Raw genomic sequence first — 27985 nt, 5'->3', positions numbered from 1 at the left:
CCAGTCTATCTATATTCTCCTGTATTCTCTGACAGTTCCCTTATGCTTTCTGCATAATGCTGTTGATTTGAAGAGACCCTGCAGGCACGATGGGGTGAAGGGCTGCTTTCTGCACTCTTACAATTCTGTCACTGTGTGATATCGCTCCCTCCCTAACAGACTGCAGCTCACCCACACCATATCAGTGCAAACTAGAGATGGCCAATAAATACAGTGCCAGCCAGCAATGCATTGAATTAATAAGTTAAATTAACAATATGAATGCATAAATACATCAGCACTTTGCGAATGCCCTGTAGAGTACAGCAGTCTTTCAGAAGTGATCATCCCACAAGGCAGTCTTGCCAACAGATGTTTATACTGTGCATGCAGTTGGCTGTCAGTTTTCACGTTAGCACTCACTAGTATACTGACACCATAAGCAATACCAACCATAACGACAGCGCACCAGGTTAATTGTTTCCCTGGAGTAATTTAGTAACTAGTGGAATTTCTCGGCTTATTAGAATCAACCTCCACAACCATAAGGGAGGGGAAGGACGGGGGGGCTTACTCACCGTCTCTGTCAGGGTCACGGTAGACAGGATGACCAGAATACAGTGGAGAGCTGACTTCAGCCTGGTCATCTCGGAAAGCGGCTGCTGTAGGCGGCTGCTAAGTGCAGGAGCGAGAGAGACGTCCGGCTGCCCTCCCTTCCCCTCCCCTCCCGGTGGCAACAAATCCAGGATCTGCTGGGACTGAGCCTGAAATGGATCCTGTGCCCGCCCTCCCCAGAGCCTCCCACACAACCTGCTGGAGTTTGATAAGGAACGGCCTTTAGTTCCCAGTGAAGGAGCTGAGCGCTGCACTGACTCTCTGAGCGAAGGCTTCACCTGCCGCAGGGAGGAGGCTGCTGTCCCCTCACCCTCACCCTCACCCTCGGCGTCGCTTCAGCGCCTTCAGCCCGGAGCTGCTGCTGCTGCTGTGCCCGGGCTGTGGGGGCTTCGGGCGGCGGAGGCGCCCGGCGATGGCCCGGAGTTGGCAGCGGGGTGCCCGGGGCTGGCGGAGGGACCCTGCCAGAGCCACTGCCCAACCCCGTGAGTCACCCCGTTACCCCCCACCCCTCGGGGGGGGGGGGGGGGGAGTATGTCTGACCAGCCTGGGGGGGGGGGGAGTGTGTCTGACCCCCCCACCCCCTGGGGGGAGTGTGTCTGACCAGCCTGGGGGTGGGGGGGGGGGAGTGTGTCTGACCCCCCCACCCCCTGGGGGGAGTGTGTCTGACCAGCCTGAGGGGGGAGTGTGTCTGACCCCCCCACCCCCTGGGGGGAGTGTGTCTGAGGGGAGGAGTGTGTCTGACCCCCCTGGGGGTGAGTGTGTCTGACCCCCCCCACACCTGGGGGGGATTGTGTCTGACCCGTCCCCCCACCCCGGGGGGAGTGTGTCGGACCCCCTGGGGAAGTGTGTCTGACCCCTCCCGGGGAGTGGGTCTGGGGGGAGGAGTGTGTCTGACCCCCCACCCTCGGGGAGGGAGGCGTGTCTGATCCCCCCCCCCCCCCCCTTACCCGGGAGTATGACAGGAGCAAGAGACGGGCAAAGGACCAGTGTCGAAAGAGACCGTTCGGCCCATTATGTTTGTGCCAACTCTTTATTCGAGCTGAGGAAGTGTCACTCGATCCGAGAGCCTCACTGTGATTTCTCTCTGCACTGACCCGCTGAGCTTTTCCAGCAGTTTGTGTGTTTGTGTTTTGCTTATTAATCCCGCTCGCTGTTGCCTCTCTCCCCAAACGCCTCTCGCTCTAACTCTCGGCTTCTTTTCCCATCAGATCCCAGATTGTCCAACACTTCAAGTATTCCTGCGTGAATGGGGTTTTCTAACCGGGTTTGTAGACAGGTTTTTGGGTGGGTGGGGGTTATCATTGAACCTGCTGTTTGCCAGGGTCGAACTGGCAAATATTCCAAAATTATCTCCCTTTCCAGAATCTCTTGATCATCCTTTTTCATTTTTTTTCAGGTTTGGAGGAGATGTGTAGCCCAGGTTGGGGGTCGGGGTGTAAGTTAGCTCTGTGAGCTGGAAGGTTTGTGTGCTCAGGTTGGATTCGCGCGGGCTGGGGGGCTGCCCGTTTTCTTTAAGAACCAGGTTTTCCTCTGCGTCTTTTCCAGGTGCCTGGTGAACCTGCAAGCGCCGTGAGTCCCCTTTCCGACAGAGTGGACACCGCACGCCAATGGAGCGCTGGAGTTTCCGCAGATGTGTCCCACAGCTCGCCCCATCCACCGCCCTGTGGTACGGAGATGCATTCACTCGTTTCCCCACGCGCGGTTTCTGTTCAAGAGCAACTGAATAATTTTTCTTTAAAAAAATGCAATATCTCAGGAAACTGGACTAATCGATAATTGAAATGGTTTTGTTTTCTCAGGTCACTGCTGCTGCACCTCTTCCTGCGAGGAATTCAGGCGGTAAGGACAGCTGGTGCTATCCAGTTTGCAGGGACATTGGTAAAGGAAAATAACGGGGCGCAGATGTTTAATACGATTTCAGACTAAATTACATCCCGTGCAAAGTATCGAAACAGGTTTAATCTGATTAGCAATCCACCTTCTTAAAATGAGCTTTTGTTCTTTTTTGCTTTTTAAATATGTTCAACGTTTACAAATCCTTTTTGTTGCCGATAGCTCACTTCTGTTTATATTTGTGCGCAGCCTCCTTCAGGTATCTCACCCCTAAACTTGGGACTGGAACAGTATGGGTCAGGAACACCCCACACCACAATTTTCTACATTTCTCTCCGATATTAGGCAATTTAATTTAAGTGTTGTGGAGATATGCTGCTGGTTATTTCAATGTTGTTATGTGAAGGTTATGTAAACATTTGTTGGATGGTATTTTTGGATTTTCCCCCCTTCCCACCCTGTAAGCTGAGGGCGGATGGGAACTCGTGCCTCGCAAATCTTGCTGGATTATGGTTCCCCTGGCACCAGCAGCTCTCCAGGCTGGTACCGAGTCTGAGGCTGAGCCTGGTCTGCCAGCAAGCTGTTGATGGAGGTAAAACAGCAAAGCACAAATTGCTTTTCAAAAAAGGAAGAGGCATTGTGTGCCTTAAAAAATATTAAGGTAGATCCCAGGACCTGATAGGATTTATTCCAGAATATTGAGGGAAGCATGAGATCAATTGCTGGAGCACTGACAGACATCTTTGTATCCTCTTTGGCCACAGGTGAGGTCCCAGAGGACTGGAGAATAGCCAATGTTGTTGCATTGATTAAGAAGGGTAACAGGGATAATCCAGGAAATTACAGGCCTGTGACCCTAATGTCAGTGGGAGGGAAATTATTAGAAAAGACTCTCAGGGACAAGATCTATAAGCATTTCGTAGCAAATGGACTCATTAACAATAGACAGCATGGTTTTGTGCAGGGGAGGTTGTGCCTCACTAACTTGATCGAGCTTTTTGAGGAGGTGACAAAGATGATTGAGGGAAAAGCAGTTGATGTTGTCTACATGGACTTCAGTAAAGCCTTTGACAAGGTCCCTCATGACAGACTGATACAAAAGGTGAAGTCACAGGGTGTTAGGAGTGAGCTGGCAAGAGGGATACAGAACTGGCTTAGTCACAGAAGACAGAGGGTAGTGGTGGAAGGATGGTTTTCAGAATGGAGGGCTGTGACTAGCAGTGTTCCACAGGGATCAGTGCTGGGACCTCTGCTGTTCATGATCTACATAAATGATTTGGAGGAATTTGGTATTGGTCGAATTAGTAAGTATTGGAATAATACAAAGATTGGTGGAGTTGCAGATGGTGAGGAGGATTGTCAGAGGATACAGCAGGATATAGATCAGTTGGAGACATGGGCAGAAAAATGGCAAATGGAGTTTAATCCTGCCAAATATGAAGTGATACATTTTGGAACATGAAGTACAGGTGGAAATTATACAGTGAATGGCAGAACCTTTAGGAGTATCGATATGCAGAGGGATCTGGGTGTGCAGGTCCACAGATCACTGAAGGTGGCAGTGCAGGTAGATAGGGTAATGAAACAAGTCTATGCCATGCTTGCCTTTATTGAAAGGGGTATTGAGTGTAAGGATAGACAAGTTATGATGCAGCTTTACAGAAATTCAGTTAGGCCACACTTGGAATAATGTGTACAGTTCTGGTCACCGCACTACCAGAAGGATGTTGATGCTTTGGAGAGGGTACAGAAAAGATTTACCAGGATGGTGCCTGCTATGGGGGATTTAGCTATGAAGAACGGTTGGATAGACTGGATTTGTTTTCACTGGAACGTAGGAGGTTGAGGGGCGACCTGTTAGACGTTTATAAGATTGTGAATGGCATGGTTAGAGTGGGAAGTATGAGAGTTTTCTCAGGGTGGAGGGGTCAGTTACTAGGGGGCACAGGTTCAAGGTGTGACGGGGGAGGTTTAACAGAGATGTGCAAGATAGGCTTTTCCTACAAACGGTGGTGAGTGTCTGGAATGTGCTGCCAGAGGAGGTGGTGGAAGCAGACACAATAGCAGCATTCAAGAAGCACTTGGACAGATACATGAATAGGAAGGGAATGGAGGGATAGGATCCTGTAAGTGAAGACAGTTTTAGTATGGAAGGGCGAAATGTGTGGGCTTGGGCTTGGAGGGGCCGAAGGGCCTGTTCCTGTACTGTATTATTCTTTGTTCTTTGTTCACTTGGTTCTGACCTCAGTTGTCAGGGGAATACAAAATCAGGGGCTACAAATCTGACAGTGAATAATAAATCCGATAAAGAATTTTGAAAACAAATGGAATGATTGCAGTGAATTGTATAGAGGCATTTAAAACCTGCTAGATAAATACATAATAGAGAAAGGTGTAGGCGGGTGTATTGATCATGTGAGATAAATTGAATAGAGTGGGAGGAAGCATGAATACCAAACACATGGCCTCCTTGCCTCTCTTTTCTCATTTAAGGTACTGCTTTAAAGGCCTCCTCTTTGACAAAGCTTTTCACCATCTGCCCTAAAGTCACCTTATGTGGTGTGTTGGCAAATTTTATGTTGTGATTTTCTTACAAAGTATCTTGGGACATTTCCATTACGTTACAGGATGTACATAAATGCAGGTTGTTGTTGCTTCTGTGTGGTAAATTCTATGTAAAAAGCTTCCAGTAAGAAGTCACTACAATTACAATCCTGGTTGAGAACAGCCAAATTATCACTGACAAGGAATTGAACCTAGGACTTTTGCTTTATCTGACTTATTGCTTTTGGGTTTTTTCTGAAGTGTTTGGGTAGCTGGCTGATGAAACATAATTGACTAGTCCATATGAACTAAGGGAATGTGGGATGGGTTGTACACTTGTCAGCTGTTTCCTCAAATAGGATGGGAGAAAGCTGTGAAGGGGTTACGAGAGGAAAAGGATGTGAAAGTTAATTAATTTGGGTGAAAAAAAGTACTGGAGCTGGGAATGATTTAAAGATGGAGATTGGTGATTAACTACAAGAATGTTGAAAGTATAATAATGAAACAACTAAATGTTGATACTCAGATTAGGGTACACTTGTTTCTGTAACTTTCAACACTATTCACTTGGTTTTAGAATAATATTCATTGAGTGTTTTTGAGTGCTTTGACCAACTTGTACATAGCAATTTACTCATAATGTAGAAATGCTTTATGATCAATGCAAGATGCAGTTTGCAACACTTGTTGTCTGAGTATCTGTTACAATGTGTAATTACACAAGAATTAATAGCATATTTTCTGTGCAAAAGTAACAGCAATAACTTCAGTACATATTTTGACATAATATCTCATAAATGCGGACTAACTTATGAACTCCAAGGTGTATATGTATCAGCAAGTTTAACTGCTGCAGTGATTTATTAGCTCAGCCCATTGCCATATAATCCCTGGCTTGGCATAGAGCCTCCTAGTTGGAATATGACTTGCTTTAAGTTGGATTTTCTGAGTGTTTCTACTGCAGGGTGTTTCAAGAAATTTTCATCAAATTTTATTTTTAATCCAATTAATTAAGATTTTTCAAAATAATTTGAAGATGGAGATTCTTGGGAACTAGAGCAATAGGTCAGCAAGTGGAGGGATTAAGGGGAAGGTTATGATCAGTAAGTCATAAAGGAAGGATAAATAGGAACAGGTTAATGAATACAATGGTACTAATGGGCTGTCATGATGTGGAGATACTGGTGTTGGACTGGGATGGAAAAATAGTGCTGTTGGACTATAACCTGTGTCGTGTGACTTCTGACTAATGGGCTGAAGTGTGTTTATTTCAATGCAAGGATTGTTATGGGTAAGAGTTGAAAAATGTGCTGCTGGAAAAACAGGCCAGCCCGCATCTGAGGAGCAGTAAGAAGTCAGTACAATTACAATTCTGGTTGAGAACAGCCAAATTATCACTGACAAGGAATTGAACCTCGGATTTTTGCTTTATCTGACTTAGTGCTTTTGGGTTTTTTCTGAAGCGTTTGGGTAGCTGACCGATGAAACATAATTGACTGATCCACATGAATTAAGGGAATGTGGGATGCTCCTAGTTGCAGCACCACATTTTTCAACTCTGGTCTCCAGCACCTGCAGTCCTCACTTTCTCCTTGTTATGGGTAAGGCAGATGAGCTTGGAGCCTGGATCAGTATCTGGGACTATGATGTTGTGGCCATTACAGAGACTTGGTTGAGAGAGAGAGAGAGACATGACTGGCTGCTCAACATACCAGGGTTTTGGTGTTTTAGATGAAATAAAGAGGGCAGTAAAAGAGGTAGAGGAATTGCATTACTAATCAGGAAGAATATCATAGCTGCACTCAGAAAGAACATACTGGAGGGCTCCTCCACTGAAGCAAAATGAGGACAGCTCAAAAATAAGAGAGGTGCAAGCACTCTGATGGGATTATACTACAGGCCTCCCAACAGCCACCAAACCATTGAGAAAAAAATATGTAGGCAAATTATGGAAAGATGCAAAAACGACAGGGTTTTTATCGTGGGTGACTTTAACTTCCCCAATATTGACAGGAATTTGGGTGACCTTTCAGTGGGAGAGCATTTGTGAAACAATGATCATAACATCTTAAGTTTTAAGTTAGCTATGAGTAAGGAATAAGTCAGGACCTTGTGAAAATTAGCAAATGGGGGAGAACAAATTATATCAGTATTAGGCAGGAGCTAGGGAGTATTAATTGGGAGCAGCCATTATCAGGCAAGTCCACATTTGACACGTGGGAATGTTTAAAGACCTGATCAGAGCTGAGTACTGGCATGTTCCAGTAAGGGAGAAGGACAAGGATGGCAAGTTATGGGGTCCTTGGATGAGATTGTGAATTTAGTCAAAAAGAAAAATGAGCATATGTAAGTTCTAGAAAACTAAAATCAGGCAAGGCCAGTGAGGAATATAAAGAACGTAGGAATGAACTGAAGCAGGAAATTAGGAGAGCCGAAGGAGGATCCTTGAAATGTCTTTGACAAATAGGATTTAAGAGAATCCCAAGGCAGTCTATACATATGTTAAAAGCAAAGGATAACTAGGGAGTGGGTAGGACCACTCAAAAATAAAAGGAGGGAATTTGTGCTTGGAGGCAGAGGATGTTGGCGAGATCTTAAGTGAGTCCCTTGTGTCGGGATTAACAATGAGAAGGACATGGAGGATAATGAGATTAGTTTGGGACATGCTAATATGCAAGGGCATTTGAGTTCAAGAAATAAATGATGTTAGGTCTCTTGAAGAGAATTAAGATGGATAAGTGTTCCTTTGTTCAAGAAGGGAAATAGGAATAATCCAGGAAAGTTATAGACTGGAGTTTCACATTTGTGGTTGGGAAGCTTTTGGAAAGAGATAGGACTTATGTGCATTTGGAAAAGCAAGGCCTAATTAGGGATAGTCAGCATGGCTTTGTACAGGGCAGGTCACGTCTAATGAATTTGATCGATTTTGTTTCAGGAGGTGACAAGAGTGATGGATGAGGGTAGAGCAGTGGATGTTATGTACATGGATTTTAGTTAGGCTTTTGACAAAGGTCCCTGACGGTAGGCTCACAGAGAAGATTAAGATGCATGGGATCCACAGTGACAAAGAGTCATAGAGTTGTACAGCATGGAAACAGACCTTCAGTCCAACTTGTCAAGCTGATCAGATATCGTAAATTAATCTAGTTCCATTTGCCAGCAGTTGCCCCATATCCCTCTAAACCCTTCCTATTTATATGTCTATCCAGCTGCCTTTTAAATATTGTTATTGTCCCAGCCTCCACCACCTCCTCTGGTAACTTGTTCCATACGCGCATCACCCTCTCTGTGAAAAGGTTGTCCCTTTCCCCTCTCACCTTAAACCTATGCCTCTCTAGTTCTGGACTCCCCAAACCCGAAGAAAGACCTTGGCTATTCACCCTATCTATGTCCCTCATGATTTTATAAACCTCTATAAGGTCACCCCTCAGCCTCCAATACTCCAGGGAAAATAACCCCAGCCTCTTCTTACAGCTCAGACTCTCCAATTCTAACAACATTCTTGTAAATCCTTCCTGAACCCTTTCAAGATTCACAACATCCTTCCTATAGCAGGGAGACCAGAATTGCACACAGTACTCCAAAAGTGGCCTAACCAATGTCATGTACAACTGCAAAATGACTTCCCAACTCCTGTACTCAATACTCTGACAAATAAAGAAAACATACCAAACGCCTTCTTCACTATCCTATCTACCTGCGACTCTACTTTCAAGGAGCTATGAACTGCACTCCAAGGTCTCTTTGTTTCAGCAACACTCCCCAGCAAGGAGTAAAATGCAGCACCTCACATTTATCTTAATTAAATCCCATCTGCTACTCCTCGGCCCATTGACCCATCTGATCAAGATCCCATTGTCCTCTGAGGTAACCTTCTTCAATATCCACTACATCTCCAGTTTGGTGTCATCTGCAAACTTACTAACCATACCTCCTATGTTCACATCCAAATTATTTATATAAATGATGAAAAGCAGTGCACCCAGCACCGATCCTTGTGGCACTCCACTGGTCACAGGCCTCCAGTCTGAAAGGCAACCCTTCCCCACCACCCTCAGTCTTCCAACTTTGAGCCAGTTCTGTATCCAAATGGCTAGTTCTCCCTGTATTCCATGACATCTAATCTTGCTAACCAGTCTAACATGAGGAACCTTGGCAAATGTCTTACTGATGTCCATATAGATCACCTCAACCGCTCTGCCCTCATTAATCCTCTTTGTTATTTCTTCAAAAAACTCATCAAGTTCGTGAGGGACGATTTCCCACACACAAAGCTATGTTGACTATTCCTAAATAGTTCTTGCCTTTCCAAATATTGGCTATTTGGATGCAGAATTGGCTTCCCCATAGAAGACAGAGGGTAGTGGTGGAAGGATGGAAGTCTGACACTAATGTGTTCTGCAGGGATCTGTACTGGGACCTCTGCTGTTTGTGATTTATGTAAATTACCTGGATGAAAATGTAGATGGGTGGGTTAGTAAGTTTGCAGATGACAAAGATCAGGGAAATTGTGCGTAGTGTAGAAGGTTGTCAAAGGATATAACGGGATATAGATCAGTTGTAGATATGGGCGGAGAAATGGCAGATGCAAGGTTAGCGTCTGACCAGTCTGACTAGAGATTTGGACATCGACAGACTCTAACCCCACATCTTTAGTGCATTGTCTGAGCTGAGATGTCACCTTTTTTTATAAAACCTTAAGTTATCTCGAGAATGTGACTTAAAAGAAGTTCTGGGATTTACATATTAATGAACCAAAATCTGCAACCCATTCTTAAAGATGAAACTGTGAACAGCAATCTAGGTTTGTTTAATATATTGTTTCAGTTGCATGACATTGTAATCTTTTATGATAAAATCTGTGTCTAATGGTCCTGCTCCACAGTTACCTGATGAAGGAGCGTCGCTCCGAAAGCTAGTGCTTCCAAATAAACCTGTTGGACTATAACCTGGTGTTGTGCAATTTTTAACTCAAGATATCATGTAACCATAACCTTTAAATTGTGAAGGTCTTGATATTACAGGACTTAATATAACTGATCAGGCTTTGACACTAACTCAGTAATATATAACCTCGAGATGAATGAAGATCTCCCCAGTCCTGAATAATTTTAGTTTTTGAGTAATGATCTTGATCTCAGTGATTTTCAAGGTTATTATTGAGATTAAGTGTTGTTTTAATGATTCTTGACAGAACATGTTAAATGATAAGCATCTACTTTGTTATGTTTGACATAACTCACTGAGGAGAATAATGGCATTGGCAAGATTTGTAACATCGTTGATAATAAGCTTGTGCGTGTTGATGGTTGATGTGACATATTGAGTGATCTGTACTGTTGTTGTGGTTCTGTTCGCCGAGCTGGGAATTTGTGTTGCAGACGTTTTGCCCCCTGTCTAGGTGACATCCTCAGTGCTTGGGAGCCTCCTGTGAAATGCTTTTGTGTTGTTTCCTCTGGCATTTATAGTGGTTTGTCTCTGCGCTTCCGGTTGTCAGTTCCAGCTGTCTGCTGCAGTGGCCAGTATATTGGGTCCTGGTCGATATGTTTGTTGATAGAATCTGTGGATGAGTGCCATGCTTCTAGGAATTCCCAGGCTGTCCTCTGTTTGGCTAGCCCCACGTTACCATACATCAAGAACATTTCTGAACTGACAGCTAGACTACTACGACCACTAGGACTCATAACAGCACACAAACCAACAGCCACTCTCAGACATCAACAACTCACCAGGACAAAGGCCCCGATACCCAGTATGAGTAAAACCAATGTAGTGTACAAAATCCCATGTAAGGACTGCACAAAACACTACATAGGACAAACAGTAAGACAGCTAACGATCCGCATCCTTGAAACACCAACTAGCCACGAAACGACACGACCAGCTATCCTTAGTAGCCGCACACGCAGATGACAAGCAACACGAGTTCGACTGGGACAACACTACTATTATAGGACAAGTCAAACAGAGAACAGCCAGGGAATTCCTAGAGGCATGGCACTCATCCACAGATTCTATCAACAAACACATCGACCTGGACCCAATATACTGGCCACTGCAGCAGACAGCTGGAACTGACAACTGGAAGCGGCAGAGACAAACCACTATAAATGCTGAAGGAAACAACACAGAAGTGCTTCACAGGAGGCTACCAAGCACTGAGGATGTCACCTAGACAGGGGACGAAACGTCTGCAACACAAATTTCCAGCTCGGCGAACAGAACCACAACAACGAGCACCCGAGCTACAAATCTTCTCCCAAACTTTGATCTGTACTGTGGTAATTATTCTTGAAATTACTCATTGATTGATGAGCCAAGCCTCAGTGGCATGGAACAAAGGTATCAATGGATTTATGCCATCTTGTTGTTTATTTTCTATCACAGAGAAATATGATATAATCTTGTGAATATATGTGTATTTCATTATCCATTTTTATAAGAAACGTATTGCATTAAATTGGCACAGTGTTAGTTTTTTTTTAGATGACTTACAGTGTGAAAACAGGCCCTTCAGCCCCACAAGTCCACACCGACCCTCCGCAGAACAACCCACCCAGACCCATTCCCCTACATTTACCCCTTCACATAACACTACAGGCAATTTAGCACGGCCAATTCACCTAACCTGCACATTTTTGGACTGTGGGAGGAAACCGGAGCACCCGGAGGAAACCCACGCAGACATGGGGAGAATGTGCAAACTCCACACAGTCAGTCGCCTGAGGCGGGAATTGAACCCGGGTCTCTGGTGCTGTGAGGGCAGCAGTGCTAACCACTGTGCCACAATTAATTGTCCGGGCTCTCTCTCTTAAGGATGATGCTGCTGTCAACTCATTCATGATGTCTTGGATGTTGCCTGTGATGGAGAAACTGAGCTATAAGGAGAGATTAGGATTGTTTTCTCTAGAGTAGAGAAGACGAAGGTGGGACATGATTGAGGTGTTTAAGCTTATGAGGGGTATGGACAGGGTGAGTAGAGAGGAGCTAATCCCCTTGGTTGAGGGGTTAATCATGAGGGGGCATAGTTTTAGGGTAAGGGGCAGGAGATTCAGAGAGGATTTGAGAAAAAACTCTTTCACTCAGCGGGTGGTGGAAATCTAGAATGTACTGCCTGGGAAGGTAATGGAGGTTGGAAACCTTACAACCATTAAAAAACATTTGAATGAGTGCTTGAAATGTCATAAAATTCAAGGATGTGGAACACATGCAGGAAATTGGGATTAGTGCATCTTTAGTAGTAATTATTGTTGGTTTAGACTCAATGGGCTGAAGGGCCTTTCCTGTGCTGGATGATTTTATGACTCTGCAGTTTAATGGTATCCTGAAAGTAGAGCTATTCAATGCAAGCTGACCAAAACTCAAGTATTGGAAAGGGACTGGTGAAGGACAGGATGTTGGTAAGAAATTTTGTGACAGTGAAAATGACAAAGCAATGTTGAAAGTCTCAAAATAAACGTTATTCTCAATTGGAGTATGATTTGCTCTAAATTGTATTTTTTGAGTGTATCCACTGCAGGATGTTTTAAGAAATTGATTGTTCTTGGATTTCATTAGGTAAATTCCAAAACCACACCTCTATAGTGCGCCGCTTAAGCAAGTGATGGAAGGAATATGACCATTAGACACAGGAGCAGACATTAGGTCATTCAGCCCATCGAGTCTGCTCCGCTATTCAATCATGGCTGATAGGTTTCACAACCCCATTCTCCTGCTTTCTCCCCGTAACCCTTAATCCACTTGACAATCACGAACCTATCTATCTTGGTCTTAAACATACTCAATGACCTTGCCTCCGCAGACTTCTGTGGTAATAAATTCCATAGAGTCACCACTCTCTGGCTGAAGAAGTTGCTCCTTATCTCCATTCTAAAAGGTCTTCCCTTTACTCCAGGGCCATGCCTTCCCTTCCTAGACTCTCCGACCAATCTGAACTGGCTGAGTACCAATATTCTGGGTGGGATGTTTGCTAGAGCTCTTCAGGAGGGTTTAAATTGGATTGGCAGGGAGATGGGAACTTGAGCTACGGATCAGGTGATGGAGTATGCAGTGAACAGCCAGATAACGTGCAGAGAGTCTGTGAGGAGGGATAGGCACTTGATAGGACAAAGGTACAAACAATATGATGGGTTGAAGTTTGTTTATTTTAAAGCAAGAAGTATCAGGAATAAGGGTGATGAACTCGGAGCATGGATCAGTGCTTGGAACTATGATGCTGTGGCCGTTATGGAGACTTGGATATCACAGGAGCAGGAATGTTTGTTGGATGTTCCAAAGTTTAGATGTTTCAAAAGGAATAGGCATGGAGGTAAAAGAGGTGGAGGAGTAGCATTGCTAGTCAGGGATAGTATCACAGCTGCAGAAAGGGACGTCATCGAGGAGGGTTTGTCTACAGAGTCAGTGTGGGTGGAAGTCGGAAACAGGAAAGGAGCCAAAACTTTATTGGGAATTTTCCATAGGCCCCCCAATAGCAGCAGAGACATGGAGGAGCAGATTTTGGAAAGGTGTAAAAGTAACAGGGTTGTTGTCATGGGTGACTTTAACTTTCCTAATATTGATTGGAACCTACTTAATTCAAATTATTTGGATGGAGCAGTTTTTGTCGGGTGTGTCCAGAAAGGTTTTCAGACACAATATGTAGATAGGCTGACTACAGGGGAGGCCATATTGAATTTGGTGCTTGGTAACGAACTAGGCCAGGTGTCACATCTCTGGGTGGGAGAGCATTTTGATGATACTGATCAGAACTCTATGACCTTTCCTATACTCCTGGAGAGGGGAAGAAGCAGACAGAATGGGAAAGTACTTAATTGGGGGAAGGGGAATTACAATGCTATTTGACAGAAACTGGGGCATCTAAATTGGGAACAGGTGTTCTCAGGGAAATGCACAACAGAAATGTGGAGTTTGTTTAGGAAGCACCTGCTGATAGTGCTGGACAGGTTTGTCCCACTGCTAGGGTGAAGGAACCTTGGGTGCCAAGGGATGTGGAACATCTAGTCAAGAGGAGGAAGGAAGCTTACTTAAAGTTGAGGAGGCAAGGATCAGACAGGGCTCTAGAGGGTTACAGGGTAGCCAGGAAGGAACTGAAGAATGGAAGGGGCATGAAAAAGCCTTGGTAGGTAGGATTAAGGAAAACCCTAAGACATTCTACACTTATGTGAGGAACAAGAGGATGACCAGAGTGAGGGTAGGGCTGATCAGGGATAGCAGAGGGAATTTGCACTTGGAGCTGGAGGAAATCGGGGTGGTCCTTAATTAATGCGTTGCTTTAGTATTCATGACTTGAGAGGGACCTTGATGTTTCTGAGGGCGGTGTGAAACAGGCTGATATGCTAGAACAGATTGATGTTAGGAAGGAGGATGTGCTGAAAATTTTGAATAACATAACAATAGATAAATCCCCTGGGCCAGACAGGATATACCCAAGGTTACTACAGGAAACAAGGGAAGAGATTGCTGCACCTTTGGCAATGATCTTTGTGTCCTCACTGTCCATTGGAGTAGTGCCAAATGATTTGAGGGTAGCAAGTGGTATTCCCCTGTTTAAGCAATGCAATAGGGATAACCCTGGGAAATACAGACCAGTCAGTCTTATGTCAGTGGTAGGCAAATTATTGGAAAGAATTCTGAGAGACAGGGAAACCTGTCTGTCTGCATACAGAATTGGCTGGCCCATAGAAGACAGAGGGTGATGGTTGATGGAAAATATTCAGGCTGGAGCTCAATGACCAGTGGTCTCCTGCAGCGATTGATCTGGGATCTCTGTTCTTTGTGATTTTTATAAATGACTTGGATAAGGAAGTGGAAGCTTGTGTAAGTAGGTATGTCAATGACACGAAGGTTGGTGGAGTTGTGGATAGATTGAAGGGCTGTTGTTGGTTGCAATGGGACATTGACAGGATGCAGAGCTGGGCTGAGACGTGGCTCATGGAGTTCAACCTGGAAAAGTGTGAAGTCATTCACTTTGGAAGGTCAAATGTGAATGCAGAATACAGGGTTAAAGGCAGGATTTGTGGCAGTGTGGAGGAACAGAAGGATCTTGGGGTCCATGTCTGTAGATGCCTCAAAGTTGCCACCCAAATTGACAGGGTTGTTAAGAAGGCGTATGGTGTATTGGCTTTCATTAGTGAGGGGGTTGAGTTTAAGAGCTGCGAGGTTATGCTGCAGCTCTATAAAGCCCTGGTAGACCATACTTGGAATATTGTGTTCAGTTCTGGTCACCTTATTAGAGGAAGGATGTGGAAGCTTTAGAGAGGGGACAGAGGAGATTTACCAGGATGCTGCCTGGGCTGGAGTGCTTGTCTTATGGAGAAAGATTGAAGGAGCGAGTGCTTTTCTCATTGGAGCAAGAAGGATGAGAGGTGACAGATAGAGGTGTATAAGATTTTGAGCGGCATAGATAGAGTGGAGAGCCAGAGACTTTTCCCAGGGAGGAAATGGCTGTCACCATGAGTCATAATTTTAGGGTGATTGGAGGAAGGTTTAGGGGAGATGTCAGAGGTAAGTTCTTTACGCAGAGTGGTGCGTGCATGGAATGCACTGTCAGCAGTGGTAGCAGATTCAGATACATTAGGGACATTTATGCAAATCTTGGGATAGAACATAGAACATTACAGCACAGTACAGGCCCTTCGGCCTTTGATGTTGCACCAACCTGTAGAACCAATCTGAAGCCCATCTAACCTACACTATTCCATTTTCATCCATTGGTTTATCCAATCACCATTTAAATGCCCTTAAAGTTGGCGAATCTACTACTATTACTGCCGTGTGTTCCACACCCCTACTACTCCCTGAGTAAAGAAACTAGTTCTGACCTCTGTCCTATAACTATCACCCCTCAAATTTAAGCTATGTCCCCTCATGCTAGCCATTGCTGTCTGAGGAAAAAGGCTCTCACTGTCCATCCTATCTAATCCTCTCATCATCTTGTCTGCCTCTATTAAGTCACCTCTTAACCTTCTGTCCAACAAAAACAGTTTCAAATCCCTCAGCCCTTCCTCATAAGACCTTCCCTCCAAACTAGGCAACATCTTGGTAAATCTCCTCTGAACCCATTCCAATGCTTCCACATCCTTCCTATAATGCGGTGACCAGAACTACACACAATACTCCAAGTGCGGCCGCACTAGAGTTTTGTACAGCTGCAACATGACCTCATGGCTCCGAGACGCAATCTCTCTACCAAGAAAAGCTAACACACCGTAAGACTTCTTAACAACCCTATTAACTTGGGTGGCAACTTTCAAGGATATATGTACATGGACACCGAGATCTCTCTGCTCATCCACACTACCAAGCATCTTACTATGAGCCCAGTACTCTGCATTCCTGTTGATTCTTCCAAAGTGAATCACCTCACACTTTTCTGCATTAAACTCCATTGCCATCTCTCAGCCCAGCTCTGCAGCTGGTCTATGTCTCTCTGTAACCTGCAACATCCTTCTATACCGTCCACAACTCCACCGACCTTAGTGTCATCCGCAAATTTACTAACCCATCCTTCTATGCCCGCATCCAGGTCATTTATAAAAATGACAAAGAACAGTGGCCCCAAAACAAGTCCTTGCAGTACACGACTAGTAACTGAACTCCAGGATGAACTCCAGGATGAACAACCACCACCCTATGTCTTCTTTCAGCTAGCCAATTTCTGATCCAAACACTAAATCATCCTCAATCCCATGTCTCTGTAATTTCTGCAATAGCCTACTGTAGGGACCCTTATCAAATGCCTTACTGAAATCAATATACACGACATCAACCACTTTACCCTCGTCCACCTGTTTGGTCACCAAAGAACTCAATAAAGTTTGTGAGACATGACCTACCATTCACAAAACTGTGTTGACTATCCCTAATCAAATTATTCCTTCCTAGATGATTATAAATCCTATCTCTTAAAAACTTTTCCAATACTTTACCGACAACCGAAGTAAGGCTCACTGGTCTATAATTACCAGGATTGTCTCCACTCCCCTTCTTGAACAAGGAGACTACATTTGCTATCCTCCAGTCTTCTGGCACTGTTCCTGTTGACAATGAGGACATAAAGATCAAACCCAAAGGCTCTGCAATTCCTCCCTTTCTTCCCAGAGAATCCTGGGATAAATCACATCCGGCCCAGGGGACTTATCTATTTTCACACTTTCCAGAATTGCTAACACCTCCTCCTTGTGAACCACAATCCCATCCAGTCTAGTTGCCTGTATCTCAGTATTCTCCTTGACCACATTGTCTTTTTGCAGTGTGAATACTGACAAAAAATATTCATTTAGCACTTCTCCTATCAATTCGGACTCCACAAACAACTTCCCACTCCTGTCCTTGACTGGCCCTAATCTTACTCTCATCATTCTTTTAGTCCTGAAACGGATAGGCACTTGGAAGATAGTACAATGAAGAGTATGTAGGTTAGTCTGATCTTCAAGTAGGATAGAAGGCAACACCATCGAGGGCCGAAGGACCTGGACTATGCTGTGCTATTCTGTTCTATATTCTATGTTCTATGTTCTAATGGAAATACCTTCCCAGTATCTACTCTGTCGAGGCCATTCAGAATTCTGTATATTTCAATTAGATTTCCCCCCCTCCATCCCCCTTCATCCTTCTAAACTGCATCGAGTATAAACCCAGAGTCCCCAAACGTTCCTCATATGTTATCAAATCTCAATTAAAGTGTCACTGCTACTAATCTATCTCAAGGCTATTTGTTCATAGCGTGACAAATAATTCTAATGTTCTGTAGATGTTTGTGCAATTTGGCTTCCTACTTTTAGAATTTTAAGAAACATTTAGAAAATGTCTCACAAAGATAATTGAGATTCAGGATATACAGTCTTATCCCAGTCTGTGGGAGGACCATCGGTCACAGTGTGTTCGATGGTCCTCCCACATCACTCACTGTTACATGATCTGCTGGGAATTTGGTCCCAAGTGAACTTTTAGTTATAGAGTCAAATTAGGTCAAATTGTGTTGCCAAACTGGTCTCTGTAAAGGTGTTTAATTTTTTAAAAAATTTACATCTCTATGACTCTATTGGGTGTGGCATCCCAGGCTGGGCCAGCATTTTTTGCCCATTCCCAACTGGACTGAAGGCAATTAAGACCCACTTTGCTGTGGGTCTGGAGTCACATGTAGACCTGTCAGGGTAAGGATGGCAGTTTCCTTCTCTAAAGGGAATTTAGTGGATCAGTCGTCACCAGTGAGTTAACAGATGTCTTTTCCCAACAATTGACGATGGTTTTGTGGTTATCATTAGACTCTTAATTCCAGTTTTAAAAAAATATTTGGATTCCAGTTCCACCACCTGCCATTGCATGATTCAAATCCAGATCCTCAGAACATTATCTGGGATTCTGGTTTAACAGTCGATTGACTCATGTAGAAAGCAAGGTGAGAAAAATCATTTTTAAGTATGGTTGACAAAACACATTCTTAAGTAAGGAAAAGATGTATCTGTTCACCTCATATTCTGAAAGTTGCCAGTCATAACATTCTATGATTGTTAACTTCCAGACTCATGACAATGGTGAAAACACCACAAGCAACAGATAACAAATTATTTATATTTCAGTCATTTTCCAAGATCTTTGCCTGGTCTAGAAGTTAAGAGGTATTTAGCTGATAATGTTGAGCCAATGTTTAATGTATATATGCAGGAACTGATGTCCTGTATCCAACCTGTGCAGTACCTGGAGGTTACCGAGACATAAACAATGAAAGAAGGTCTCACTAGGTGTAGAATGAGCCAATTTGAATCAAAAGCCAATAAGATAGAGCAGTAAATGATGTTTCTCAGGGCTTACTGACATGCTTGGATTTGTCATATCAATTGAAAGTTTGTTGCCATTTGATAAAAATATGCAATTATAACAAAGTTACAGTATCTTTGTAAACCCAGTCTGGAATGTACAGAACATTCCCCCATTGAAAGGCCTGCCAAGCTTGTAATCAAAGCAGGACAGAATCCAAATAATAGTTAGGCCCCTGATGCTGACTGCTGATTACCAGTTTGTTCAGATTACACCGATAAATCTAAATGTTGACGTAAATTGAGATGGCTTGCTCATTGTGTCAGGGACTGCTCTCTGAGAATTGTCTACCACCAATTTTATATCTTGTCCCTATCTGTAAAACATAACATGCAACTTCTCAACCCCACTTCCCTCAACTCTTGGCTATTCACTTCCCAGTAGATCAGGTGATGGCTCTGTAATAATGTTTTTGTGCTTTCTGTAACACAGGATTAACTGGGATTCTGTTCACTTGAGGATCTGTGCTGGTGGGTTTGTTTGCAGCAAAGCTAATATATACAGGACAGGTTCTAGATTAGTGGTGCTGGAAGAGCACAGCAGTTCAGGCAGCATCCAAGGAGCAGTAAAATCGACATTTCGGGCAAAAGCCCTTCATCAGGAAGCAGAACAGAATCCAAATAATAGTTAGGCCCCTGATGTTGACTGCTGATTACCAGTTTGTTCAGATTACACCGATAAATCTAAATGTTGACGTAAATTGACGTTGACGTTGATGAAGGGCTTTTGCCCGAAATGTCGATTTTACTGCTCCTCGGATGCTGCTTGAACTGCTGTGCTCTTCCAGCACCACTGATCCAGAATCTGGTTTCCAGCATCTGCAGTCATTGTTTTTACCTATATACAGGACAGGGTCATCTGTGTCACGACCTCTGCCTAGTATTCCAATTCATGACTACAGGCTCTCCAATTCAGAGAGCTTGTAGCCATGTGACAACACCCAGGTACTTGGATTCTTTGCATGTTGATCTTTTCAAGGGGCATCACTCGAAAGGTGAGAAAATAAATTTTCTATTTTTCTGAAGATATAAGACCATTACTGCATCAAACATTGGAGCAGAAGGAGGCTGTTCAGCCCATCGAATTTGCTCTGCATTCAATGCCATCATGACTCATTGAGGATTATCAATCGTCCTACCTTTTTCCCCATAATGCTTGATTCCCTTACTGATTAAAAGTCTGCTTATCTCAGCCTTGAATATACTTTATAACCTTGCCTTTTCAGCCATGGGCTGTAAAGAATTCCACAGCTTCACTCCCCTCGGAGAAAAGAAATTCCTCTTTATTTCTCTCTTAAATGGGAGAGCCATTACTTAGAGATGATGCCCCCTCCCCCCTCCCCCACCGGTGCTAGACTCTCTCACAGGGGGAAACAATCTTTCAACATTTACCCCGTCAAGTCCCCTAAGAATCCTGTCTCAAAATCCAAGGAATTCTCTCCCTAATGACATTGTGGGTCCACCTACAACACGTGGACTGCAGTGATTCAAGAAGGCAGCTCACCACCACCTTCTCAGGGGCAAATGGGGATGGGCAATAAACACTGGGCCAGCCAGTCACACCCATGTCCCACAAAACAATTTTTAAAATCTTGTAGGTTTCAATAAGGACACCTCTCATTCTTCAGAGTTCCAATGAGTACAAGCCCAGCCAACTCATCAACTCCTCACTATCATTACTGAACGTAATAATATTGCAGGCATAGTGACAGAAGAAAAGGGACACTCACTTAAAACTGAGATGCAAAAGAATTTCTTCTCCCAGAGAGCAGTGAATGTCTGGAATTCCCTACCCCAGAGAGTTTTGGTGGTGAGATCATGGAAGGTATTTTAAGCAGAAGTAGATAAATGATTGAAACATCAGGGAGTTGACGGTTATGTTGAGCTGGTACACAAGAGCACTTGAGGCCTGGGGCAGGTCAGCCATGATCTTGTTGAATGGTGGACCCTGCTTCTGCTCCCATTGCTTATGTCCTTAGATTCTTCATAAGATAGTCCCTTCACATCTGGCATCAAACAAGTGAACCTTCTCTGAAATGCCTCCAATGCCAGTAAATCATTCCTTGGCTAAGGGACCAGAATTGTTGACAGTATTCCAGCTGTGGTCTGACTGCTCCCTTGTATAGTTTCAGCAAAACCTCCCCACTTTGATACTCCAGTTCCTTTAAAATTAAGGCCAACATTCCATTTAACTATTTAGAACGGGCGGCACGGTGGCACAGTGGTTAGCACTGCTGCCTCACAGCGCCCGAGACCTGGGTTCAATTCCCGCCTCAGGCGACTGACTCTGTGGAGTTTGCACATTCTCCCCGTGTCTGCGTGGGTTTCCTCCGGGTGCTCCGGCTTCCTCCCACAGTCCAAAGATGTGCAGGTCAGGTGAATTGGCCATGCTAAATTGCCCGTAGTGTTAGGTAAGGGGTAAATGTAGGGGTAAGGGTGGGGTTGCGCTTCGACGGGTCGGTGTGGACTTGTTGGGCCGAAGGGCCTGTTTCCACACTGTAAGTAATCTAATCTAACATTACAGTGCAATACAGGCCCTTCGACCCTCGATGTTGCACTGACCTGTCATATCAATCTGAAACCTATCTCACCCACACTATTCCATTTTCATCCATATGTCTATCCAATGACCATTTAAATGCCCTTAAAGTTGGTGAGTCTACTACTGTTGCAGTGCATTCCATGCCCCTACTACTCTGAGTAAAGAACCTACCTATGACATCTGTCCTACATCTATCACTCCTCAACTTAAAGCTATGTCCCCTCGTGCTAGCCATCACCATCTGAATAAAAAGGCTCTCACTGTCCACTCTATCTAATCCTCTGATTATCTTATGTCTGAATTGAGTCACCCCTCAACCTTGTTCTCTCTAATGAAAACAGCCTCAAGTCCCTCAGCCTTTCCTTATAATACCTTCCCTCCATACCAGCCAACATTCTAGTAAATCTCCTCTGAACCATTTCTAAAGCTTCAACATCCTTCCTATAATGCGGTGACCAGAACTGTACACAATACTCCAAGTGCGGCCGCACCAGAGTTTTGTACAGCTGCAGCATGACCTGATGGCTCTGAAACTCAATCCCTCTACCAATAAAAGCTAACACACCATACGCCATCTTAACAACCCTATCAACCAGGGTGGCAACGTTCAGGGATCTATGTACATGGACACCAAAATCTCTCTACTCATCCACACTACCAAGAATCTTACCATTAGCCCAGTACCCTGTATTCCTGTTACTCCTTCCAAAGTGACTCACGGGCATTCCCGCTATCTCAGACCAAAAAGAAAATGCTGGAAAATCTCAGCAGGTCTGGCAGCATCTGTAAGGAGAGAAAAGAGCTGACGTTTCGAGTCTAACTGACCCTTTGTCAAAGCTAAAAAAAGGGAGAAATAGGGAGGTATTTATACCAGGCTGAGAGAAGGTGAGTCATGGCTCCAGAAGCAAAGGTAGCAATAACGAGGTGATAATGACAGTGCACAGAGAGATTATAGGGAGATTAGGAGCTGTGAATGACCAAGGCTGAAGCCGGTGCTATGTGACAAAATATGTGGGGGATGGGTGAAGCAGAGGCAAAATGGAAAACAGGGGAGAAGAGTAGCAAAGGGGGAAAAGGAGAGGAAAAAGGTGATGAGAGAGTGGGGAGCGAGGGAAAGAGAGACAATCAAGAAATAAGAGGTACAGAACAGTGAAATTTTTTTTTAAAAAGGTAAATAAAATAAATGAAATAAAATTATGGAGCAGAATGAAAACGAGGGGTTGAGATGGGATAATCATCTGAAGTTGTTGAATTCAGTGTTGAGACCGGCAGGCTGTAACAGGCCCAGTCGGGAGATGAGATCTATTCCTCCAGTTTGCGTTGAGCTTCACTGGAACATTGCAGCAGGTAAAGGATAGACATGTGGGCATGGGAGCAGGATTGTGTGTTGAAGTGGCAAGCCATGGGAAGGTCCAGGATCTGATTGCGTACAGATATCTCAGTGTCTTCTGTCCTTCGTTGTACTGTACCTTTTCCACAAGAATGAGGGGGGACTCTCAGAGAAACCTGTAAAATTCTCACAAGACTAGACAGGGTAAATGCAGGAAGTATGTTCCCAATGACCAGGGAGTCCAGAACCAGGGGTCACAGTGCAAGGATATGGATTTCAAACATTTCAGACTGAGGTGAGGAACGTGTCTTCACCCAGTGGTGAGCATATGGAATTCTCTGCCACAGAAAGCCATTGATGCCAAATTGTTGAAGTGTTGCTGAACAAAGAGACCTTGGAGTGCTGGTTCATAGCTCCTTGAAAGTGGAGTCGCAGGTAGATAGGATAGTGAAGAAGGCGTTTGGTATGCTTTCCTTTATTGGTCAGAGTATTGAGTACAGGTGTTGGGAGGTCATGTTGCGGCTGTACAGGACATTGGTTAGGTCACTGTTGGAATATTGCATGCAATTCTGGTCTCCTTCCTATCGGAAAGATGTTGTGAAACTTAAAAGAGTTCAGAAAAGATTTATTAGGGTGTTGCCAGGGTTGGAGGATTTGAGCTCTAGGGAGAGGCTGAATAGGCTGGGGCTGTTTTCCCTGGAGCGTCGGAGGCTGAGGGGTGACCTTCTAGAGGTTTACAAAATTATGAGGGGCATGGATAGGGTAAATAGGCAAAGTCTTTTCCCTGGGGTCGGGGTGTCCAGGACTAGAGGGCATAGGTTTAGGGTGAGAGGGGAAAGATATAAAAGAGACCTAAGGGGCAACATTTTCACTCAGAGGGTGGTACAGTGTTATATTTCCAAGTCAGAATAGTGAATGGCTCAGAGGCGAATTTGCAGATGGTGGTGTTTACATGTATCTGCTACCCTTGTCCTTCTCGATGGAAATGGTCTTGTAGGGTGCTGTCTAAGGATCTTTGGTGAATTTCTGCAGTGCATCTTGTGGATTGTACACACTGCAGCTACTGAGTGCCAGTGGCGGAGGGAGTGGATGTTAGAGATGGTGGATGTGGTGCCAATCAATGGTATCAAACCTCTTCAGTCTTTCTGGAGCTGCTCCCATCCAGGCAAGTGGGGAGTATTCCATCACACTGACTTGTGCCTTGTAGATAGGTGGTAGGTTTTGGGGAGTCAGAAGGTAAGTTACTTGCTCAGGATTTCTAGCCTCTGACCTGTTCCTGTAGTCACTGTGTTTATGTGGTAAGTCCAGTTGAGTTTTGGTCAGTGGTAACCTCCAAATATTGTTAGTAAGGGATGCAGTGATGGCAACACCATTGAATGTCCAGAAGTGGGAGTTCGATTGTCTCTTACTGGACATAGTCATTGTCTGTCATTTATGTGGCATGACTGTTGCTTGCCACTTTTCAGCCCAAGGGATAAAGTGAGGACTGCAGATGCTGGAGTACCAGAGTTGAAAAATGTGATGCTGGAAAAACACAGCAGGCCAGGCAGCATCCAAGGAGCAGGAGAATCGATGTTTTGGGCATAAGCCCTTCTTCAGGAATTCCTGAAGAAGGACTTTTGCCCGAAACGTCGATTGTCCTACTCCTCGGATGCTGCCTGGCCTGCTGTGTTTTTCCAGCATCACATTTTTCAACTTTTCAGCCCAAGCCTGGATATCGTCAATGTCTTGTTGTATTTGAATATGGATTATTATAGTATCTGAGGAGTGGCAAATGGTACAGAACACTGTGCAATCATCGGTGGACATCTCCCCTTCTGACCTTATGATGGAGGGAAGGTCATCGATGAAGCAGCTGAAGATTGTTGGGCCTACCCTGAGGGACTCCTGCAGAGATGTCCTGCAGCTAAGATGATGGGCCTTTAACAACCACAACCATCTTCCTATGACTCCAACCAGCAGAGAGTTTGCCCCCGATACCCATGGATCCCAGTTTTGTTAGGGTTCCGTGATGTCACATTTGGTCAAATTCAGCCTTAACATCAAAAGCTGTTCCTTTCCCCTCCCCTCTGGAATTCAGCTCTTTTGTCCATGTTTGAATCAAGGCTGTAATGAGGTCAGGAGCTGAGTGGCCCTGGGGGAACCCAAACTGGTGTCACTGAGCAGGTTATTGCTGAGCAGCTGCTGCTTGATGACACTTTCCATCACTTTACTGATGACTGAGAATAGACAGATGGGGTGGTAATTGACCAGGTTGGATTTATCCTGCATTTTATATACAGGACATAGCTGGGCAATTTTCCACATTGTCAGGTAGATGCCAGTGTTGTAGCTATATTGGAATGGCTTGGCTAGGGGAACGGCAACTTCTGGAGCAACACATCTTCAGTATTATTGCTGGAATGTTGTGCAGCATCCAGTGCCTCCGACCATTCCTTGATATCACGCGGAGTGAATTGGATTGGCTGAAGACTGGTATCTGTGACGCTGGGGACCACTGGAGAAGGACGAGATGGATCATTCACTCGGCACTTCAGGCTGAAGATTGCTGTGAAAGCTTCAGCCTTATCATTTTGTATTGAATGTATGTTGCTTTGTGATGTGCTGGGCTCTTCCATCCCTGAAGATGGGGATATTTGTGGAGCCTCATCCTCCAGTGAATTGTTTAATTGTCTACCACCATTCACAACTGGATGTGGCAGGCCTGCAGAGCTTAGATCTGATCCATTGGGTGTGGGATCGATTAGCTCTGTCTATCACTTGCAGCTTATGTTGTTTGGCAAGTAGTCCTGTTTGGTGGCTTCACCAGGTTGATACCTCATCCTCAGGAATTCCTGGTGCTGCCCCTGGCATCCCTTCTGCACTCTCTATTCAACTGGAGTTAATCGCTCACTTAACAAATAAAGCAAAGCACTGCACATGCTGTAATTCAGAAATGAGAAATTGCTGGAAAATTGTACTCCAGCACAATCTGTAACCTCACGGCCCGGCATATTCCCCACTCAACCATTACCATCAAGCCAGGGGATCAAAAACAAAATTGCTGGAGGAACTCAGCAGGTCAGGCAGCATTTGAGGAGGGAAAGCAGACTTAACATTTTGGGTCCAGTGACCCTTCCTCAGAACTGTTCTGAAGAAGGGTCACTGGACTCGATTGTGTGGTAATCAGCAGGAAGTTTCCTTGCCCATGTTTAACTTGAAGCCATGAGCTTTCATAGGGTCCAGAGTCAACATTGAGGACTCCCAGCAAAATTCCCTTCTGGCTGTATCCCACTTTGCCGCCACCTCTGCTGAGTCTGTCCTGCCGGTGGGATTGGACATATCCAGGGATGGTGATGCAGTGTCTGTAAGGTATGATTCCTTTTATATGACTGTGTCAGGCTGTTGATTAACTAGTAGCCTACTATGTCCGTATCTCTCTGTAGACTTATTGTATCATTTTCAACCCTTGCCTTCCCATCTATTTTTGTCATTTACAAACTTGATTATAGACATTCACTTTCCTCATCCAAGTCATTAATTTATATTGTAAATATTTGTCATTCCAGCTCTGATCCATGTGGCACTTTACTAATTACAGGTTACCATCCTGTAAATGTCCCCCCTCATCTCAGCTGTCTGTCTTCTATGAGTCAGTCTGCTATCCATGCTAATATACTATCCCGAACACCATCATGTGTGGGACCTTATGAAAAATCAAAATACATTACGTCCACTGCTTCCACTTTATCTATCCTGCTTTTTACTTTCACAAAAAATTCTGGTCAATCTGTCTGACATGATTTCCTCTTTATGAAGCCATGCTGACAATGCTGATCATGTTTTTTCTAAATGCTCTAGCTATTGTTTAAATAAGCTCTAACATTTTTCCCAATAACAGACGTTACGTTTACCAGCCTATAGTTACCTGTCCCTTTTTTGTTTCCTTCCCTTTTTAAACACCGATGTTACATTTGCTGTATTCCAGCCTTTGGCACATTTCCAGAATCTAAGGAATCCTGGAAGATGATTCCCAGTCATCGATTGTCTCTGTTATTTCTTCTTTTAAATATCCTAAGATGTATCCCGTTAGGTCCTGGGGACTTACTGGTTTTAAGCACCATTGATTTCCCTTGTACTTTTCCTCTAGTTAATGCATTTATTTCCTCTCCACTTCTTGCCACTTGATTATTCAGTATTTTTCACAAACTACCCTTGTCTCCTACTGTGAAGGTTGATGTGAAGTTTATGTTTGGCTCCTTTGCTATTATTCCGGTTCCCCATTATTATTTCCCAAGCCTTCTTTCCGAAGGAGCCTATTTTCACTTTGGCCTCTTTCTGCTTTTGTGTAAATTAGAGCTCAATCTGTCCACCTTGATATTACTTACAAGTTTATCCTCAGAATTTAATTTCTCCCCTTATTATTTTGTTGGTCGTCTTTCATTGCTTTTTAAACCTTTTCCCAATCTTCTTACCACTAATCATTGCCACATTGTGTTTCTTTATTTCAATTTGATGCTATTCTTAACTTCCCTGGTTAACCATGGTTGGCCTAACTCCTTCATAGTGGTATAGACCAGACTAACTCCCTCAAAATATACCAAAGAGATAGCCTCGTCCCTACCTTTTCATTTATTTGAAAGCAAGTGAAAGGTGCAGTGTTTGAGTTGTGATTCTATTGGGCAACCGCTGGACCTTAAACAAAACACACTTTATTCATACAACGCAGTTAAAATACAAACAAGAAAGGAGGAATTGGCATGATTTAACTCTGTTGAAATATATAATAAAAGAACATATTATTTAACTCCTAATAAGAACTGTTTTAATATAACAGCGTCCCATTAACACACCCTGGGAAAAAGCAAATTCAGCAATACAGATTTCCCTTGTGTGTTATTTTCCCTCCAGTCAAAGGAAAAACAAACACAATCTAGAAGCAGAGAGAAAACTCCAGCTTTTTGCTGTAGCAGAGACAGAGCTGTATCTATCAGCTTCAACAGGCAACTCCAAACCCCCAACTGAAAACAAAACTAAAACCCTGGGTCTAGGGAGCCCGACTCCGCCCTCTCATGCTTTTTGTCCTGGACTCAAAGCTGTTTACCCTCTGTTTCTGAAGTAGCCATTCCATCCTCACTGTGGCAACACCTCTTTGCAAGAGAACTAACACAGAACAAATCTACCTTAAAGGGGCAGTACGGTCACGGTAGAATGTTTTGGCAGAACAGGCTCGATGGACAGAAAGGCCTCTTGTGTTCTGCATGATTCTAAGATCCTAGTCCTTCTTTCGCAATGGGATATATTTTTGTTGTGAGCCATGATCTATTTTCTTATACGTCTGTCTCA

The 27985-nt window shown here is 44.2% G+C and overlaps 2 protein-coding genes across 2 annotated transcripts in view; one reads left to right on the top strand and one right to left on the bottom strand.

The window, feature by feature from the left end:
- LOC122556243 (uncharacterized) overlaps positions 1-678 on the bottom strand; it is a 288957-nt gene extending 288279 nt beyond the window's left edge. The window contains exon 1 of the mRNA XM_043702860.2: positions 558-678. Coding sequence (XP_043558795.2) covers positions 558-626 — 69 coding nt within the window. The 5' untranslated portion in view covers positions 627-678. The remainder of the gene's footprint in view (positions 1-557) is intronic.
- A 38-nt stretch (positions 679-716) lies between these two features.
- Positions 717-27985, top strand: part of LOC122555674 (uncharacterized) — a 260338-nt gene continuing 233069 nt past the window's right edge. The window contains exons 1-3 of the mRNA XM_087993923.1: positions 717-1076; positions 2140-2260; positions 2394-2433. Coding sequence (XP_087850049.1) covers positions 2202-2260; positions 2394-2433 — 99 coding nt within the window. The 5' untranslated portion in view covers positions 717-1076; positions 2140-2201. The remainder of the gene's footprint in view (positions 1077-2139; positions 2261-2393; positions 2434-27985) is intronic.

This window comes from Chiloscyllium plagiosum, unplaced genomic scaffold (assembly GCF_037043375.1).
Source record: "Chiloscyllium plagiosum isolate Xiang-an unplaced genomic scaffold, Cpla_swu_hap1 HiC_scaffold_13, whole genome shotgun sequence".
Classification (NCBI taxonomy): Eukaryota; Metazoa; Chordata; class Chondrichthyes; order Orectolobiformes; family Hemiscylliidae; genus Chiloscyllium; species Chiloscyllium plagiosum.
Note: the sequence above shows the minus strand (reverse complement) of the source record. Positions and strands in the feature narration are given on the sequence as shown.